The sequence below is a fragment of the Poecilia reticulata genome, chromosome 9 (assembly GCF_904066995.2).
Source record: "Poecilia reticulata chromosome 9, P_reticulata-male-v2, whole genome shotgun sequence".
NCBI classification, from domain to species: Eukaryota; Metazoa; Chordata; class Actinopteri; order Cyprinodontiformes; family Poeciliidae; genus Poecilia; species Poecilia reticulata.
The window spans coordinates 22341193-22358355 of NC_088838.1; the positions used below are offsets into that span (position 1 = coordinate 22341193).

General features: G+C 39.6%; 1 protein-coding gene across 2 annotated transcripts in view; it reads right to left on the reverse strand.

The window, feature by feature from the left end:
• Positions 1 to 9806: 9806 nt before the first annotated feature.
• ptch1 (patched 1) overlaps positions 9807 to 17163 on the reverse strand; it is a 63759-nt gene continuing 56402 nt past the window's right edge. Inside the window, exons 21-24 of one of the 2 annotated variants that reach the window (XM_008418343.3) lie at positions 15990 to 16089; positions 15059 to 15418; positions 14418 to 14982; positions 9807 to 13431 (exon numbers count right to left, since the gene is read on the reverse strand). In XM_008418343.3, the coding sequence (XP_008416565.1) occupies positions 14419 to 14982; positions 15059 to 15418; positions 15990 to 16089 (1024 nt within the window). In that variant the 3' untranslated portion in view covers positions 9807 to 13431; position 14418. Of the gene's footprint in view, positions 13432 to 14417; positions 14983 to 15058; positions 15419 to 15989; positions 16090 to 16494; positions 16531 to 17163 lie in introns of those variants that run through there. The other variant, XM_017306869.2, reaches the window with a different exon arrangement.

Below are 17163 nucleotides of genomic sequence, written 5' to 3' on the forward strand. Positions count from 1 at the left end.
TGATCTTTCCTCACAAAACCTGATCTTTAATGCACTTCTCCTCTAACAGCGGTTTTTCATCAGCTCTCTCTCATTAGAAAACAGTATGAAAATGTTAGCTGCCTGACAATCATTGGTTACTTCGGGCCAATTAAGCTACATAGGAAATATTTTTCGGTTGTTTAGAAGCGAATTTCTGGCTGCAAAGTCAAGTAATTCTGATCTTTCATCCTTACATGTAAAAAGTAATGCCAATGAATCCAGTTTGTTTCGTAAAACAGTTGAAACAAGTCCACACAGCACAGGACTTAAGGAGCTCCGATTGCTCTGCTGCCACATAGAAGATGGCGGACACTGTTACGTACGACTCAGAGCTCCATGAGGCGTCTACGTATATGATGTCTATTGGTCCATAGCGTTCTGGGGTCCTGTGTGGCTCTCGCCCATAGATATAATATAACATATACACTAATATATATATATATTATGGCTACGCTCCCGCCACGACAATTTAGCTGACCTTAATATTTCCTGTGTTTTGTTTTGGTCATTATTGTTACACTTAGTGTGTGATAGGCGTGTCTTTCGGACATTTATATAATACGGAACAAATCGCGTCCCATACGGGACGCAACATTTAACAGCCAAATACGGGACAATTCCGTATTTTACGGGACGGGTGGCAACCCTACCTCTATCTCCTTCCTGAACTACTACTGCTAGCTAAAGAAAAACAACCAATCAGAACCAGTAGGATGCTCTTAGTGCTGTCAATCAACCTCATTCACTCACTGCTAAATATGCTAACGGGGGAGAAACAACTTACCGTTGCAGAAAAACCGTTTATCTGCCATCACTGGTAGCTATGCTAACCAGACTGAGCATTAATAACAGGCTGTGCTAGCTGCAGCACAAAGCAAGGAGAGGGAGGATGAGCAGCCACATGAGATGGTGATTGACAGCACTTAAACTCTCCTGCCAATTGTATTACAGCTGTAGATGGAAAAAAGATATAAGACATCTGGAATAAAGATGGTTTAAAATAGTGGTAACATACATCAATCCCTGACTTTGTGTTTCACTGCACAAAAATGCAGAAGATGAAAAGAAATGCCCTGCACAAAGCACTTCAAAAAGGACATACAAATCTGGGGAGCCTCCTCTGCTGGTGTGGGCAAGACACAAAACGTGTGCAATATTCTGCCTTGAGGAAAACGATAATCTCTTACGCAACACTTTTGACATTGCTTCTTATGCCGTCTTCTGCTTCTGAGGACAAAATTCACATGGACACATAATAAAAACACAAACATGTACCTACTGCATTCCATCTACCATTTTAAGAACAAACAAATGTAGTCACATGGATTCACTGTTTATGTTTCCAGGCATCCTTCTTTATTGCTAAGGAAGGAAGTTGAGGATTGGTGGAGAAAAGGCGAGTGATGCTGTGACCAATGTGAAACAGCACTGCGTCCACAAGACACAAGTACAGTGTGCACCAAACCTGCACTGTTGCATTCTCTGCATAGTGAGAGCTGCACTTTGACATACCAAATGATCAATAATCTCATAGTTGGTTGGAATCTTATTTAATTCAGTTTTACTAAATTTTCAAGCCAACTCTGCCTACCTTAACTATTTTTGTGTGTCCTGCGAAGTAATTAGCGCTCTCTCTGCTCTGTTTGGCACTCAGCAAGCTGCTGAGAGTTCACATTGGCAACTACCACTACGGATGTCCAAAAGTGACTAGATTCAGCAAATTAATGAATGGTAAATGATTACCAATAGAATCTGAAGTAGAAAGCAAAGGACAAAATATGTTTGTCACTGATAAAAAAATATTTCAGTTGTTTAAAAAAAACCTACTGAACCCATCTATTGTCTATGCTTGCTAACCCTTGCAGGATTAGGTGCCTATTTCCAGCAGTCATTGGGCAAGAGGCAGAGCGCACACCAGACAAATTGCCAGTCCATTACAGAGAAACACAGAGACATAGAGGATCATGGGAAGACGTCACGTGTGACAGTCATGTTTTTGGACTATGGGAGGAAGTTGGAGTACCAGAAGACAACCCATACATGCAGGAAGAGAATGTCCAAAACGTCAGATCAGCATTTGAACCCAGTACCCTCTGGCTGCAAGGCAACAGTACTACCAAAAACCAGCTGCATACATCTTCATTTAACTCTTTAATTTTTACATACGAGTGTTGTGCTTCAAAGGTCTACCCATTGGTGCATTAGTAGGCAGTGAAAACACTAATAAGGCACAGGTAGTGGACAGTTTAAAGTATTTCATCCTGCACTGAAACATGATTGACACATATACCGTCGATAAATTACATTAAATTAGAATATTAATGACAACTTCATATATTTCAGTAAGCAAATTCATTAATAGAATTCCATTTAATAAATTGCAGAGACTGATGTCTTCTAGTTTATATTTCCGTTAGATTTGATAATTTCCCATTTTGAATTAGACTGTTGCATCAGACCACTAAAACAGTTTTAGTACAAATATGAGGGGTTTGTGAAAGCCATGTTTAATGCCTGCTTAAAGGTAATTGTATACTAAAGACACTTTTAATGTGACAAAATGGATATTTTAGTTTATTGATTATGAGTACAGAATATGTCACAAAACAATGGCAGATTATTGCCTATGCTTCATAATTTCAATATGTTTTTTGTTCTTTCAAAATAAGGTTATTTACAACTTTAATATTCTATTACATATTGAATTTAAATTTTAACTTGTTAGTTTCTATATCTTGCTTTTTTGTTAAATATTTATAGACTTTATTTGTTTATTTCAGATTTTTAAGTTATGCAATGATTTAACAATTCATCTTTGTTAATGCATTGCAGTCGTCATGTTTAAGCTCTGTTGTTTCAGTAGCCAAGTCAATTCAACTTCAGAGTTTGTCTTGTAGGATCAGAAAATCCAAATAGCAGTAAATCGACTTTACTATTATGTTTTATTGATTGATATTACGTTGTTTCATTGAAACTTTTGCGACTACCAAACTAAAACCTACACGGCCTGAGACTGTGTTTAACTCAAACTGTCTTTGTAGTTTTTGAACCTGTGGGTTTTGAAAAGACTAAATCTGAAATGAAAGTCCATTCAAAAACTAACAGGAACTTGTTTGAATGTTCACTTTATCCCACGAGTTCAACAACCTGACACCAGAGCTTTTTATCCATTTTTACCATGACATATCTTACTCTCACACCAACACACGAGAGAGCAAATTCAAGGGAGAGGAGGAGGGACGGAGAGTGAGACACCTGCTTTCTATTACTCCAGTAGATTGCAGGGAAATTGAGTGGGAGTGTTAAACACAAACACATCCATCTATCTGCCCCTCTGTCTGCAATAATTACACACTTCCTGCTCTAAAATGCTTCTCTGATAGCTTTTACTCTAATTGAGTCTTTGTTTAAGCTCAAGTGTGCACATGTAGGTATTCAACTGAGAGCATGTGTCTCTGGGAGTCTCACAACTGGTCACCAAAGGCTACAGATATATTTTAATAAAATACAAAACACACAGAGAAATATGAAAGACATCACTGTTGAGGGACATAGCCCAAAGAAGGCAATCAAGCACTTTTAGTCAGGGGGAAACAATTTGGCTTTTAGGTGGTCTGATGTGCCTGAGATTAAGTTTTTTATAATCTAAGAATAATCACATAAAGTCCCTATAATATACACTTAAGACGGTGGTTATAGCTTGACAAAATGCAAGATTACTCTGGAGCTATGAATAATTTTGCAAGGCACTGTGAATAAATGTCTGCAAACTGTAATGAACTAACAAAACATACTAATGGACAAAATCTCTTAACAATTTGAGTCATCCAGAAAATAACAGCAGTGCAGGTCAGTGGTTTTACTAATTTTCATGTCCATCGTTGTCCTTCTCTGTGTCCTCTTATGGAAGCTCAACAACGTTGATGCATATCAGTGCAGTGCTATGTATTTTCTGTTAGTCTGTCTCGACACACGGGCGAAATCTCCCTCTAAGGGTCTTCAGAGCTTTTCTCCATGTCCTGTTCCTCATTAGGTGTCTGTCATGGTGCCAGAATCAATAAGCGCAGATGGAAGGAAAAAAAAATATTTCTCCTCTCCTCGCCTCTTTGTGAATGGGCAGATCATTAGTAAATTCCAAAGTGAATACCATCATCACCCTGGAAAAGACCCTCCTCAAATATACTGCTTTCTTTTCTTTTCTATTTTAGAAAATTTTCAGCCTTATTTTTATTCCTTACGACCTCCAGCTTAGGGCTTCAAAAAATGTTTATGGCATCTACTTTGACTTTGAGAAAACTGTAAATTTGCTCAACAATCTCAGTCACACATGAAAATATTTAGTTGTGGGTTTCTTTCTATCTCCCTTATTCCCGGACTGACTCTCCCCCCTACATGGTGTTTAGAATGACGCATCTGTTTCCATACAATGTTGCATGTTTTCTGGCAAAGACAAACAGCACAGTTTAAACAAGGAAGAGGGTGGTGGGGTGCTCATCTGGTTCCGTGTGTGAGTGCCCACCAGGACTACATTAAACAAAAGGAAGAAAGCGTGACACCATCCAACCTCAGTTTGTCTTCCTCAGTGTAAACGGACGTACATCATGCTAACATCTCACATGTGTGCGGAGCATTCGCACCCGTAGCAGTAATGAAGAGAAAGGGAATGGAACAAGATGGATAAAGGCAAAGGCAGATGGAAGCAGAACAGAAGTAAAGGAGTGCAGAAAGCTGAGGGCAGGATAAATGTTTCCAGTGTAAATGGATGAGGGGGAGATTGTGACATTGGCTTGGCACCACTCTGGAGCGCTCGTCTGTAACGCAAAAAGAAAATGCAAAGGGGGCTGGGTGGGTTTTCTACCTCAACAGAATAAATGATGCGAAGGGAAATGGGAGTAAACAACATCAGTCATTATAATTATTCTCATACGGCTACTCCCTGCACAAACCGGCACCCACCCACCAACCCTTCTCGTTTTACTCCTCTTCCTCCATTTTTCCATTCGTCTTAACTCCCAGTCTTTTCTCTGGCCATTCCCTATGGCTAGGTTACACCTTATGCTTAATCACCTACAATTCGTTGGCTATTTCTATACGTCCCTTCTTAATCCCTGGGTGTTCGAAAATCAAAGTGTTTTATCTCTGAGCAGAGTGGTTAGGTCCAGCCTAATTAAACATTTCCACATTTTGTGTCATGGGTTGTTTCAGGTGGGAGACTAACTCAAAAGAATCACATGAAGATGGATGGAAACATTTTTTAAAAATTAATCGGAGAAGTGAGGTGTGGTTGTTTGACCGGCCAAATAAGGAGAACTTTCATCAATGAAGCAGTCATGAAGCCTGAAGGAACTCCAGAAGAGTCGCAGAGCTCCATAGGTGGATTAATTAATTGGCCCAACAGTTGAAAGTAGCAAGTAGAAAGCAATTGTTAAAAGAAAACAATAAGAAATCTCCTTTAGAGCTTTCCAAAAGCCTCCCAGAGGACACAGCAAACGTGAAAGAAGGAGTTCTGGTCAGATGATCATGATGTCTTTGAGTTTGTCAGGACATAGATGTATAAAGCTGAAGAAAAGTTTTACTTCTTCTTCTTTTTTCCTTCTATTTCATGGCGTATTTACGGTGATCTATCTCATAAAATCAAAATGAAATACACAGAGGTTTTGTGGTTGTATTTTGTGAGAATGTAGAAAAATGTAAGCCGAATACTTCTGCAAGGCACTGTATGGAAAGAAACAACCAACAAAATTCTTTAATTTATTACACAGCTGGATTTATGTCTTTCGTTTTCCCAGATGAAGGCAGTGAGAATAATCCAACTGTTAGCTCTGCAGCTGATTGTCTCGCATACTTGATGATTCTGAATGCTAAGCAGTGCGCAGTGAATCATGTCGGCTCTTTCTTAAAGTTGGAAGTGCTTCCCTTGCTCTCCCAGATCCGAATGGCGCTTTGCTTCCCAAGTTTTGTTCCATTCATCAAACAGTTCCTGGAAAGCTCAAATGGTGTATTCAAAAACTGTATTTAGCAAATACTTCATAACCGTTTACAGAGTTATTGAGGAAAAATAAAGTTTCTGAACCAACAGTTCTACCAACTGTGAGTAGGTTAAAACATGTTCACTTAAACTAGAAGAGGATCACCTTTGTAAAACAGCACTGATAGTGCAGCAGCATAATTGTGTGGGAGATTTGAACGTCGTCAGTGAATGCTGCTAATGCAGGATTTAAAAAGATAGAAAAAAAACATACAAAGACTACTTGAATCTCTGAACCAAAGTAAGATTTCTTGCTTTTATGCAATAAAACTGATTTTGATATAGTAATACATTCTACAGCATCTTTCAAATTGAATGAATTTCACGATAAAGATTTTGTAAAGACAGTCAAATTTAAAGGTTTCTTTAAATTCATGTAACCCAAACCACTACAGGAGATTCTTCCTCCCCACAGCCATCACCGCCTACAAAAGTAGTTTATCTGCACTTTTGGGATCAATATAATATTTTTGAATTTAAATTGAATTCATTTTAATTTATTTACACTAGACTTAATTTAGTAATGTCACACTAAAGAAGGCTGAATACAAATACATGCTATGTTGTTCAGATTTTTTTCTTTTGTAAAAACAGTTGAAATAATGCATACTTTTTATTCCATTTCATGGTTATGAGCTCCCTTATGTTTGTGCAGCACATTAAGTCACATTAAAATGTGAAATTTGTGCAACACCACAAAAAGTGAAAAAAAACCCCCCAAAAAAAAAACAAATTCAACACCTTTTCAAGGAACTGTACGTTGGAAATTACTTTTGGAAGTGACAAGATGAAACAAATCTAGAAGATGTTCATTACTTAAATCATGTTGAAAACACTTCAGGTTGGAAATAATTTTTGAATATTTTTAGAATGATACTTTTTCCGTTCCTCACTCATTTTTCTTCATCGATGAGCAATCTTTCCTCTTCAAAATTTTTAAATGGGTGTTGACTTTTCTAGGAACCAACTTAGGGCAGCAAGACATGATGTTTTGGTTCATCAAAGATAGGTTACAGAAGAGTGAACAAACCTTCTACAGCTATTTGAGTTGAAGTAATCAAAACTGTCCTAAAGGAGGAAAGCTTAAGCTTAATCTCATCTAATGCCAAAAAGTATGAAAAAAAAGCCTCTCCTTTCTTACAGTGTAGGTAATATCAGGATGTAAATATTTGATTTTCTCTGTCTATTCTTCTGTGTAGAATATAAAATCTGCAAACCCACTGGCAGCTGTAATACACAGTTTTTGTCCTTAGTGCAGTCAAATTCTGCAACTTAAGGTCGAACACTTGCAAAGCTCCCATGGCTTTGACGTCAATCACGCTAAAAGTACTTGTTCTGAAGTTTGTTGTCGCCCACAGACAAGCAGGCACAGACACAAAAGCAGGTTCATGGTTGAACGCTTTTCAAGGTGTCTCTAAGGCCCCCAAAGGCAAAACCCCTATTAGTTTGGATCTGGAGTCATATCAACACACCATGTGATGTTTCCTGCAGATTTATTCTTAAAACTCCCCTGTTCATAAAGAATGTGCAAACCAGGCCCTGGATTTGGCAGGAGCGATCGCGCATGCATGTGTGTGTCCCGTGCAGTCATGTCAACAGAGCAATCATTCATGTGGAGCAAAGTATACACTTGGAGGGCTTAGCTCTGCCGGCATGTGATGATGGACAAGCCTTTCAGGGAATAAGTGAGCGATGGAGAGAAGGAGGGGTTGGGAGGTGGGGGATGGATAGATGGAAAAGAGGGAGCTAAACACAAAAACCAGGAAATCCTTTTCTATAATTGCATTTACAAATGTAGGTTGCAGATAAGAAGGCAAAAAAAAAAAAAAAGTTACATAAAGAAAGATAAGCTTAGCTGAATGTCTGCTCTGTTGTCAAGGCGAGCTGGGCAGAAAGCCATGGCTAACACTCCACTAGTCCAGAAGGGAATAAACTTCCTAATTGCCGCCACTTTTATGCTTCCCCCATCTTTCCAAACCCCCTTTCTGTTGGCTTTAAGGACAGGTACCGGAAACACTTATTCATTAACAACCTTGAGCTTGTTAGCCTCAGTGAAGCACTCTTCAGAGTGGGAGGGGAGTTTAAGAGTGTGTGTATGCATGTGCAGATGTGTTTGTGAGGAAACAAGAGGTAAGGGGGGGTTAAAGGGTAAGGCAGGGCCATTTGGAGGGGGGGTGTCTTGGTTTGGTGACCTGGGGTCCTCGAACAGATGAGGGGAGTTCTGGTGAAAGAAATCTTAACAACATTGCAACTCAATGAACCATGTCCCTTAGAAGCAAGCTTTGGGTGGGCACATTCATTTTTTAGGATGTCTTGCACTTTTAGAAAAATGTGTGTTCTGGTAAAGCGTCACTACTCTGTAAATCACTTTCACATTTTGTCCAATGTGTTTGTTAAAAGCAGCAACTTCAAAATGTCAAGATTTTATGTAGCAGACTAACACAAAATTAGTTGCCAAGCAAAACACTACATGATCACATCAACCTGAAGTCACTATTGCAATGGAAAATCATGGAGGTGGCATCATCATGCTGTGGGGAGGTTTTCTTCTGCAGACGCAAGGAAGTTAGGAAGTTGGCCAAAGTAAATGGAATGCAATTAAATACAGGAAAATTCCTGAAGAAAACCTATTAGAGGTTGCAGGACTGTGGACTGTTTTTCCACAGTTGAGGTTCACCTTCAAACAGGACAACCCTCAGCATACACCAAGGAATGGTTCAGTCAAAGTCCAGACCTAAATCCAACTGAGAAGCTGTGGAAAGACTAGAGCACTGATGTCTCCGCAGGCTCTCAGCCCCATCTGACTGAGCTTAAGCTATTTTGCAGGAAGATGATGGGTAAACAATTCCATCTCTAAAGCTGGTAGAGGTATATCCTGAAAGACCTGCAGCTTTACAAACATGCACTACTCCGAGTTGGTCTATCTAAATCCCAATAAAATACAATACAGTTTGTGATATGGTACCAACACGACAAAATATGGGAAACTTCAGAGATTAGGAATACTTCGGAAAGGCTCTCTAGATACTAGGGGGAAACAAGCAGCATTTAAACATCCTTCTGGTCTGTATTATTCACAGCTGTCTGTATTTGTATCCTTACTGCTGCATGACAAACTCTGCATTAGTCTTCTACCTTAGCTCTGCGCTCTCATGAAACCACAGCATAAAAAAGTCAAGTCTTGTTAGAGAAGATCAAAACATGATGCACAACATCCGAGCGCTGAGGTCTGCAAACATGTGCGGTCGTTTCCAAGACAGCAAGCAGAACTTGGTGCTTTTATTGGCTTTAAAAGATAATTACATGCCTACTGCCTTCCTCTTACAGCTGATCCAGGGTCAGCAATTTTCCCCATGCAAGCAGGTTTCAAAATCTATTGCATATTTTCTGTCTTGATTGTGACACTTTGTTGAAATTCAGCTAAGGCTTCCTTCCCAAAACCTCTTCTTTGCCACCCATGCAGCTGACAAAGGCCTCCTTGCTCCACCATCAGTGCAGTGAGCTCAGGACCACATGCCCTTTTTCATTACTCTGAACAGGCCAGCTGTATTGTAACTACAACCAATTTCCTTGCAGTCTATAAAGCTGTCAATCAAAATCATACAGAACAGGGAGTGGAGGAGGGAGCTGCAGGGGCGGAGCTGGGTGGGCTTTGAGGGAGGGCTGCAGGGGCAGGAGACCAGATGTCAAGAAGGAGGATAGAGGTAGTAAGCAGGGGTCAGAGGGGGTGTCCATGAAGCAACAGTAAGACCAAAGCTTTATTTTTAAATTTCCATTTATTAAAGTTATGAACAAAAGAGACAAATAAGTTATATTTTCATTTGTTAGAATTCTATCAGTGTTTGAACATTAATATTTAGAGAGCTAGTACAAAATTCCTACTTTCATGGCTAGCTTCTGATAAACCCATAGAAACAGCTGTCTCTCTCCAAGGATCGGAACATAATACTGAAGGGGAGGCGGCCATGTTGTCTCACACAACAGTTAGCAATGAAAGTGTGCACCTTAAGGCTTTTTCTCTCTTTTTTTTTTTTCTTTCTTATGGTATATCATTACATATAAACTCTTTAGAAATATACTTCTGTCAAATACCTTGACAACTACTATGTACACTACAAAAATAAATTTTCATATAAATAAATTATATGGCATACATTTATCTTTGTAACTGAAAACAGCATAAATCCACGCCAACAGTGACCAAAAAAAAAGAAAAAAAGAATGGCAGTCTGAAAAAGTCTGATTTTTTTCCTTTTAAAATCCTCTAAGAGCTATGATGAGATCTGTTGTGTACAAAACAAAACGTTATATACTCTTCTCTTCCTATTTAACATTAGTAAGCACTTTATACAGATCAACTCCATTAATGTAAAAAACATTACTGTAATAGTGTTTTTTTCAATAGACATAAAATCCCTGCATTTTGTTATCCACTGGCATTTTAACAATAAAAAACAACATATTTTTATATTACAAAAATATAAATATAGAAATTGAACAAAGAACAAACAGAGAAATGAATAAAATAGTTGCCAGCTACGATTCTCTCCGCTGCTGCCAATGTGACAAATGGGAGGAAAAACAAACAAACAAAAAAAAAAAAAACTAAAACAACAAAGAAAGTAACCCATTTCAGGCAAGCAGCTGATGTACAGTGGCTCTCAAATAATACACACCCCATTAAAATGCCTATTTTTTGTGATGTAAAAATGTGAGACTCTAATAAATCATTTCAAAAAGGTTTCCTTATTTTAAATTTCATACATATATTTGCAACTCAAGGGAACAAAAATTTTCTTTAAATAAAAAATATGAAAAATACAAAGCCGCACCGACTTGTTTGTAAAAATGTGAACATTCTTAAACTACTTTCTTAAAGCCGGTTTTAATTCAATTTTAGCATTTAGTTTGTTTTCACATCTCACTTCCCTTAAATTACAGTGAATCTATTTACACAAAGTTACATTTTAGAGGTCCTAGAAGGATTGCCTGTTCATTTGCCAACTTTAGCTAAAAGCACAGTTTGCACAGGGGAGGTTACAGACAATTCAAATGTTCTCAACATTAAAAGGTATCACTTAGGGGAAGGCTATAAACAATTCCCACAGCATTAAATATGCACACTACAGCAATAGCTGGAGAAAATATGGCACAGCTTGGAATTTACAATAACTGCTAATTTCTCCAAAACTAATGAAAAGATGAGTGAAATTTTCTTTTTTTTTTCTTTTATCGAGTCCACACACATATTTGAATCAGTGACAGAATGATTTTATTTTCTAAGAGGAAAATTAAAGCACTGGAATTGCCTCGCTATAGTTCAGAACTAAATCTGACAGTAAATCTGTGGGATCATCTGAAGGGGGAGAAAATGTCTGCTTATTGTGATAAATTTGGGGAACTTTTGTCAAGGAGAATGCACCACAGTTACCAGGCTGAGATGTGGGGACGGTTACAGACTCCTGCCAATGAAGACTAAGTACTAAAAATGAAGCATTGGTTTATACAACCAGCTTATTGGAGTGCCGTTTCCCTACATACAGCTTAAATTCTTTATTAGCTGAAATGTCACATTGAGTGGGGAAAAGGTTTTGAAACATTTATGACCAATATTTTTACATCACAAAAACCTGATATTTTAACAGAGGTGTGTAGGGTTTTGAGAACCACAACAGCTCAGTGAACAGGAGAAAAAAAAGAAAACTACGAATGTTCGAGAATGAGTCGGAGTGTAAGAAAAGGTTGTTGTGGAAGGAGACCAAAGGGGCCCAAGAAGTGTACAAGTACGCCTGCTGGCACTGACACCAGCAGGCATAAACCGGCCATATCTGGTGAAGGTGGGGTACAAAAAAAACTGACCCGACTCTTCCTCTTCCACCTTCCACCCCCATAAGGCTCAGGCTTGTGCAATTTAGCAGCTGAGTGGAGACGTCCAATTAGTGTCATGGCCTTATGTTGTGGATTTTTAAGAGCTGAGGTCAGTGGGGACAGCTGTGGCCAAACTATGACCAGTTGTCTTTATTGTCATGAAATAAAGGGGGGCCTCAGATCCAGGCAGAGGACAGGAGTTGTGTAGAAAACCACTACACACACAAACACACACAGCAAAATATGAGGCCTTATTGGTCTTAGCCCTTCGAAGGCTGTATGGTCTAGCTTATTGGATGGACAGAAAGAGCTACTTCAAGCGAGATATATTCCTGTGAATGAAACGCAGTCAAGTGCCATTTTGAGTCGGGTCATACAGTATTATAGTTTGAGCTTTAGCTTATCCACAAGACAAAGCCACTTTATAAGGTGCAGAGGTAGCACCTTGTTTTTTTGACCCTGTTCCAGAATCAGTAACGTGAAGGTCCCTGTAAAAAGGTAAGAGTTAATTTCTGAGGTGGGTTCTGAGGCTGCTCAGAACCTGTTTGAGCCTGCCAGGGTTGTTTAACATCACAAAACCTCTTACAGTAAAATACAACCAGCCTAACAGACAGTGATACAAAGCTGAGTGCAGAAACAGGTTTCAAGGCCGTAACTAAAATAAAAATAAGGCAAAAAAAAAAAAAGAAAAAAAAATCTTAAAATGTCTTCATACCAACTCATTTTAAATAGCACGCATAGCGTGTCGAGTTAAAACAGTAATTCTTTCATATCTACCACAGGTTTGTGATAAAAAAATTAATAGTTTTACAAGCGTACCTTTATACAATAATAAAAACACACACAAACAGATATACCATAGCTTTGTTGGATGATTCTAACAGTTTCCCTCATGTTTTAAATGAGTGTAAATGTTAGTCTGAACTGAGGAGGCATCTGGTGAATGGAGCCGTTTCACATTACACAACCTGACACACACACACACACACACCCACACACACACACGCATACACATACACACATTCATATACCTTGACAGATCACTGGTTCTGGTTGAAGAGAGATTTGCATAGTGTTAAAAATGTACTTAGTAAAAAAAAAAAAATAAAGTTCTGAGCAGCAACTGTGAATGCTGACAGGCATGTTTGTCCTACATTGAGCTTCCTATTGGCACAGATCCACAGAGAAGTGAACAGTAATCAAAATGCACACACATTCATGCATACACACCTACAACATATACAGCCCCAGTCTATTAAGTAGGAGTTGTACAGCTCCTCAAAAAAATTATACCTACTATTTGTTTATATTTACATATGTATACATCTTTTAAATATAGATAGAAATATCTAAAACAAGAGTCCACTGTGTTACAGTAACATTGAGCACCATTGTGGCAACACTGGCAAGCTTTTACGCTACATGGGGTCAGAGGTGGGGTTGTGCCAAGCTGGTCAACTGCTTAGCAAGACAGGGGAGTCCATCTTTGGCCATAGTGCTTCTCTTCCCCAGATCTGGAAAAAACAGTATGTACATTAAGGTGAATGGTCAGACATTTTACATTCAGGCACTAAGTAGGTAATTTTATTGCTAAAGATGCACAGAGAAATAGGCTGGTGACCATAATCAAGATGATTTTCATCTAGATCAGTTTCCAATTGGTGATTGGCTGCTCAAAACCAAAAAAATGAGACCTTTTTCAGAATCAGTAATATGAATCTCATGTTAAGAAAAAAATCTCTAAAACTCTAACAATTTCAACTGAAAAGATCATGTTTAGTAAAAGCGTTTTTTGTGCTGAGTTTTAAATTTAAAAAAAGCTCTCAAGAATTAGAGTTAAAATGTGTTAACGGCCATGTTTCAGAGGTAATTATTAAAAATCCGATCTTAGAACAAGGAAATGTTTTCATTTGTATGGTATTTTATCAACATGCACCCTATCTTTAGGGTAATCTTTTCTTAATTTAAAGCTCCACAGATTTGCATTGTTTTTGAACTCCCACTGATTGGTTCACTGTTTACTGTTTAGCACTTTTAAACCTTTTAAACTATTATTTTGAATTTTGATATAAATGTGTGTGTTCTTTTTAAATTTTAAGTCTTGCTCTTAAAAGATAAAAAGTTCGGAGTAAGGATTTTTTTATTCATTAGTTTTAAAAATGGAGCCTTTTAAACCTTCACCAGGGACTGAATCAGAAAGTTAACATTCACCTAAAGGGCCAATGAACAAATTGTATTTCAGAATCTTGCCCAATAAGTACTTTAATTTGATGATTTGATGCATGCATTATACCTTTAAATCTTCTTCCTTCAGTAACAACTTCCACACTAAATAATGTTCTTGTTAGCTCAACTTAGTAGCCCTAAGTCATGGAATTAAACTGATTCTGGTGACTTGTCGATTTCTCCGCTAGTAATATTGTTATATGTCTGTGATTAAGCCAGTTATGTGTATGAAACAAATCTACCTATGAATCTGCTAAAGGAACCGAACTCTCACCTCAGCTAGCCTGTTGGCCATGGTTCCTGTCAGCTGCCTCCAATTCCAAATCCTGAAGCTCCACAGATTCCACCTTAGCCTCCCTACCCCCTGTGTGGGTGTACAAAGGCACGTGGGGGTCTGGGAAAGCCGATTCTGACTCCTCTGGCCCCGATGGGCAGTAACTGTCTGTTCCCGTGTATTCTGGGAAGGAGGAAGCTGGACCTTGGGCGGAGAATGGCACAGGATGAACGGCTACAGTGACCGAGGCCGATGCCGTTACTGTGGTGATGGGCTGACAAAAAGGAGCGTTGTTGGTGTGTTGGTGCGGGAGGTGGTGATGATGCTGTTGGTGATGATGAGGCTGCGAGTTGTGGGAAGAGTGGCCGCTGTGGCCTGCTGAACGTTCTCTGTAGCTGCGAGAGCTTTGATGGCCCCCAGCCTCGGTTGCAGTTTCAAAAGCGTCCATGCGCGGTTGGGCCGGGGGCGAGGACTGCCAGTGCTGCTGGCCCCTTGGGTCCCTGCTGCAGTTTCGCTGAGTATTGCCATGCTGGATACCAGAATCACAACCCTGAGAGGGAACAAACTATAGAGAACCACAATAAGACACTCATTTAAATCTGACACATGCAAAGAAAAATCCATCTGTGATAGTTCCCTACCGAAGACACAGTATAGGCTGGGGGGTCAGGCTGCTGTCTCGGTGAACGCCGTTGCCCTGACCCCGCTCTTCTTTCCTCCTCTGGCCGGGCCACTCTGCCCCTGCTGGTCCGGAGGTGGTGGTGCTGCTCCTCTGGTTGAGTTTGTCCTCTGTGAGGGTAAAGGTTGTAGTTCTGCACCTCTTGGCTTATTCCAGACACTGTGGCATTAGAGCTGTACTCCGAGTCTGACGAGTCTGTGGCTGCACCAGAGTTCGTGACGGGTCCAGAGGTTTGGTGTGGACGGACCGAGAAATGGACCACTCGAGGAGGGGCTTCTGGGCAGGGGGTGGGTAACCGACTTCGACCATCAGTGGGTGAAACCTGACCAATGAGAGGAAGGCAATCAGTTTTTGGACATCTGTAAGTCCCTTTCTATTGACAAAATCACAACTGTAATGTTCAATAAAGACTCTACTCTCAAGATCTCAGCACAAGATTTCACAATATTTCTCATAAATGTTAAGTTTGTTCTGCAATGCATCATCCAATCAATGCTTGCATTTAACTTCATCTGGTAAGATTAAAATTGTGAGGTATTGTAATCTATCAGCATAACCTCCAAATAAGGAGGAGAATACAAACAAATTGGCTGAAAGCAATCAATCACATTAGAAAAAAAAACCCTTGAGAATACAGGAACCGACTAACCAACAAAGTTAAAATTGTCATGGTAATTGGATGTTGGCATGATATTGGAACAATTTACTGTTTTGGTATGCTGAGGATGAAGTCACTGACTTAGTGACGAAGTGGCCACTTCTCTCGAAACTGCCACTCAATATTCTTCCCTGGAGTGAATTAAATTATATCCCTACTTCCTATTAATAAAAACACAATTGCCCTGGTTGATTAAGACTGCATTCTGGGTGAGGTACAATTTAAAAAACTGTACCTCTGGATAAGGTCCAAAGTATGACAATAATACTGGGAGAAGGACCAATCCATTCAGCACTCCAAGAACTGTCAGGATGGCTAACACTGCAAAGAAATACCTGCAATAAAAAACAAATATACGAAAAGGATTAAAAAGAGTAAATAAAACTGTCAACCTATTGTAAATGCTGAAAAACAGCATTTACTATTTATTTGGTTGTTTAAAACATTTTCTAAAAATACAGTAAAACAAACATGGAGCAAAGTGGATGACACTGCCAAAAAGCATGGGCATAGGGTTGCTTAGACTAACAAAGACAAACATGAGGAAACAAAGAAAATACTCCCAAAGACCACAGATGTTTACACGTGGAGAGAAATGCGCAGGTTCATTCGCCACACATGCCCAAAATAATACTTCCACACCGACACCAGCCACTCCCCAAACAAAACACACATGTACAAACCCCCCACAGATAGCTGATGCGTGCACTGTGGTTCTGAGGAGCAGAACAGAAAGGTACCTTGTGTGTGTCTAAGTCCTGCCAAAGAGGGTTAGTCTTAAAGAAGCCACAGAAAGAAAAGAAAGGGGAAGCATAATTAGCAAGAGCTGGTTAATTCAAAGGCACAGGAATAAAAGGGGGGGGGAGAGAAGAGGGGGAGGTGGGGCTATTGGGGTGAGGGCACTCTTGGGTGTGCAGTGTATAAGCAAACATGGGGAAAACAAAGCAGAGTGGAATGCGAACGGAGGGGGTAAAGGAGGTTGAAGAGGGAGGACATTGGGGTATAAAGTGAGGGGGGGACAGGGACAGGGGCCTCTCTTTCCTCTCTGGTTTAAAAAAGGGAGAGGGGCAAACAAATGAAGTGAAGGGTATAGAATTTAAACAATTTAGTCTAGGGACGAAAAGAAGAAAACCCAGAGAGCACCACCCTTCCCTGGCCTCTTTCTTCCCTCAATCTTTTTATTTTTCTCTCCATCTTCTTCACTCCTTTCCTTCCAGCTAAGCTCCTGTGAAATTCCCGGCCACTCTACAATCCCCTCCATCTAATTAAATCTGTATGTATCAGGTAAGACCCCACACTCTCTGCTCTGAATCTCGCCCTTGCTCAAATCAAGTCACCTACATGAGAAAGAGCTCTCCTTGCCACTAGCCATGTGAAGGGACACTATCAGGACACCCAGATACACAGCA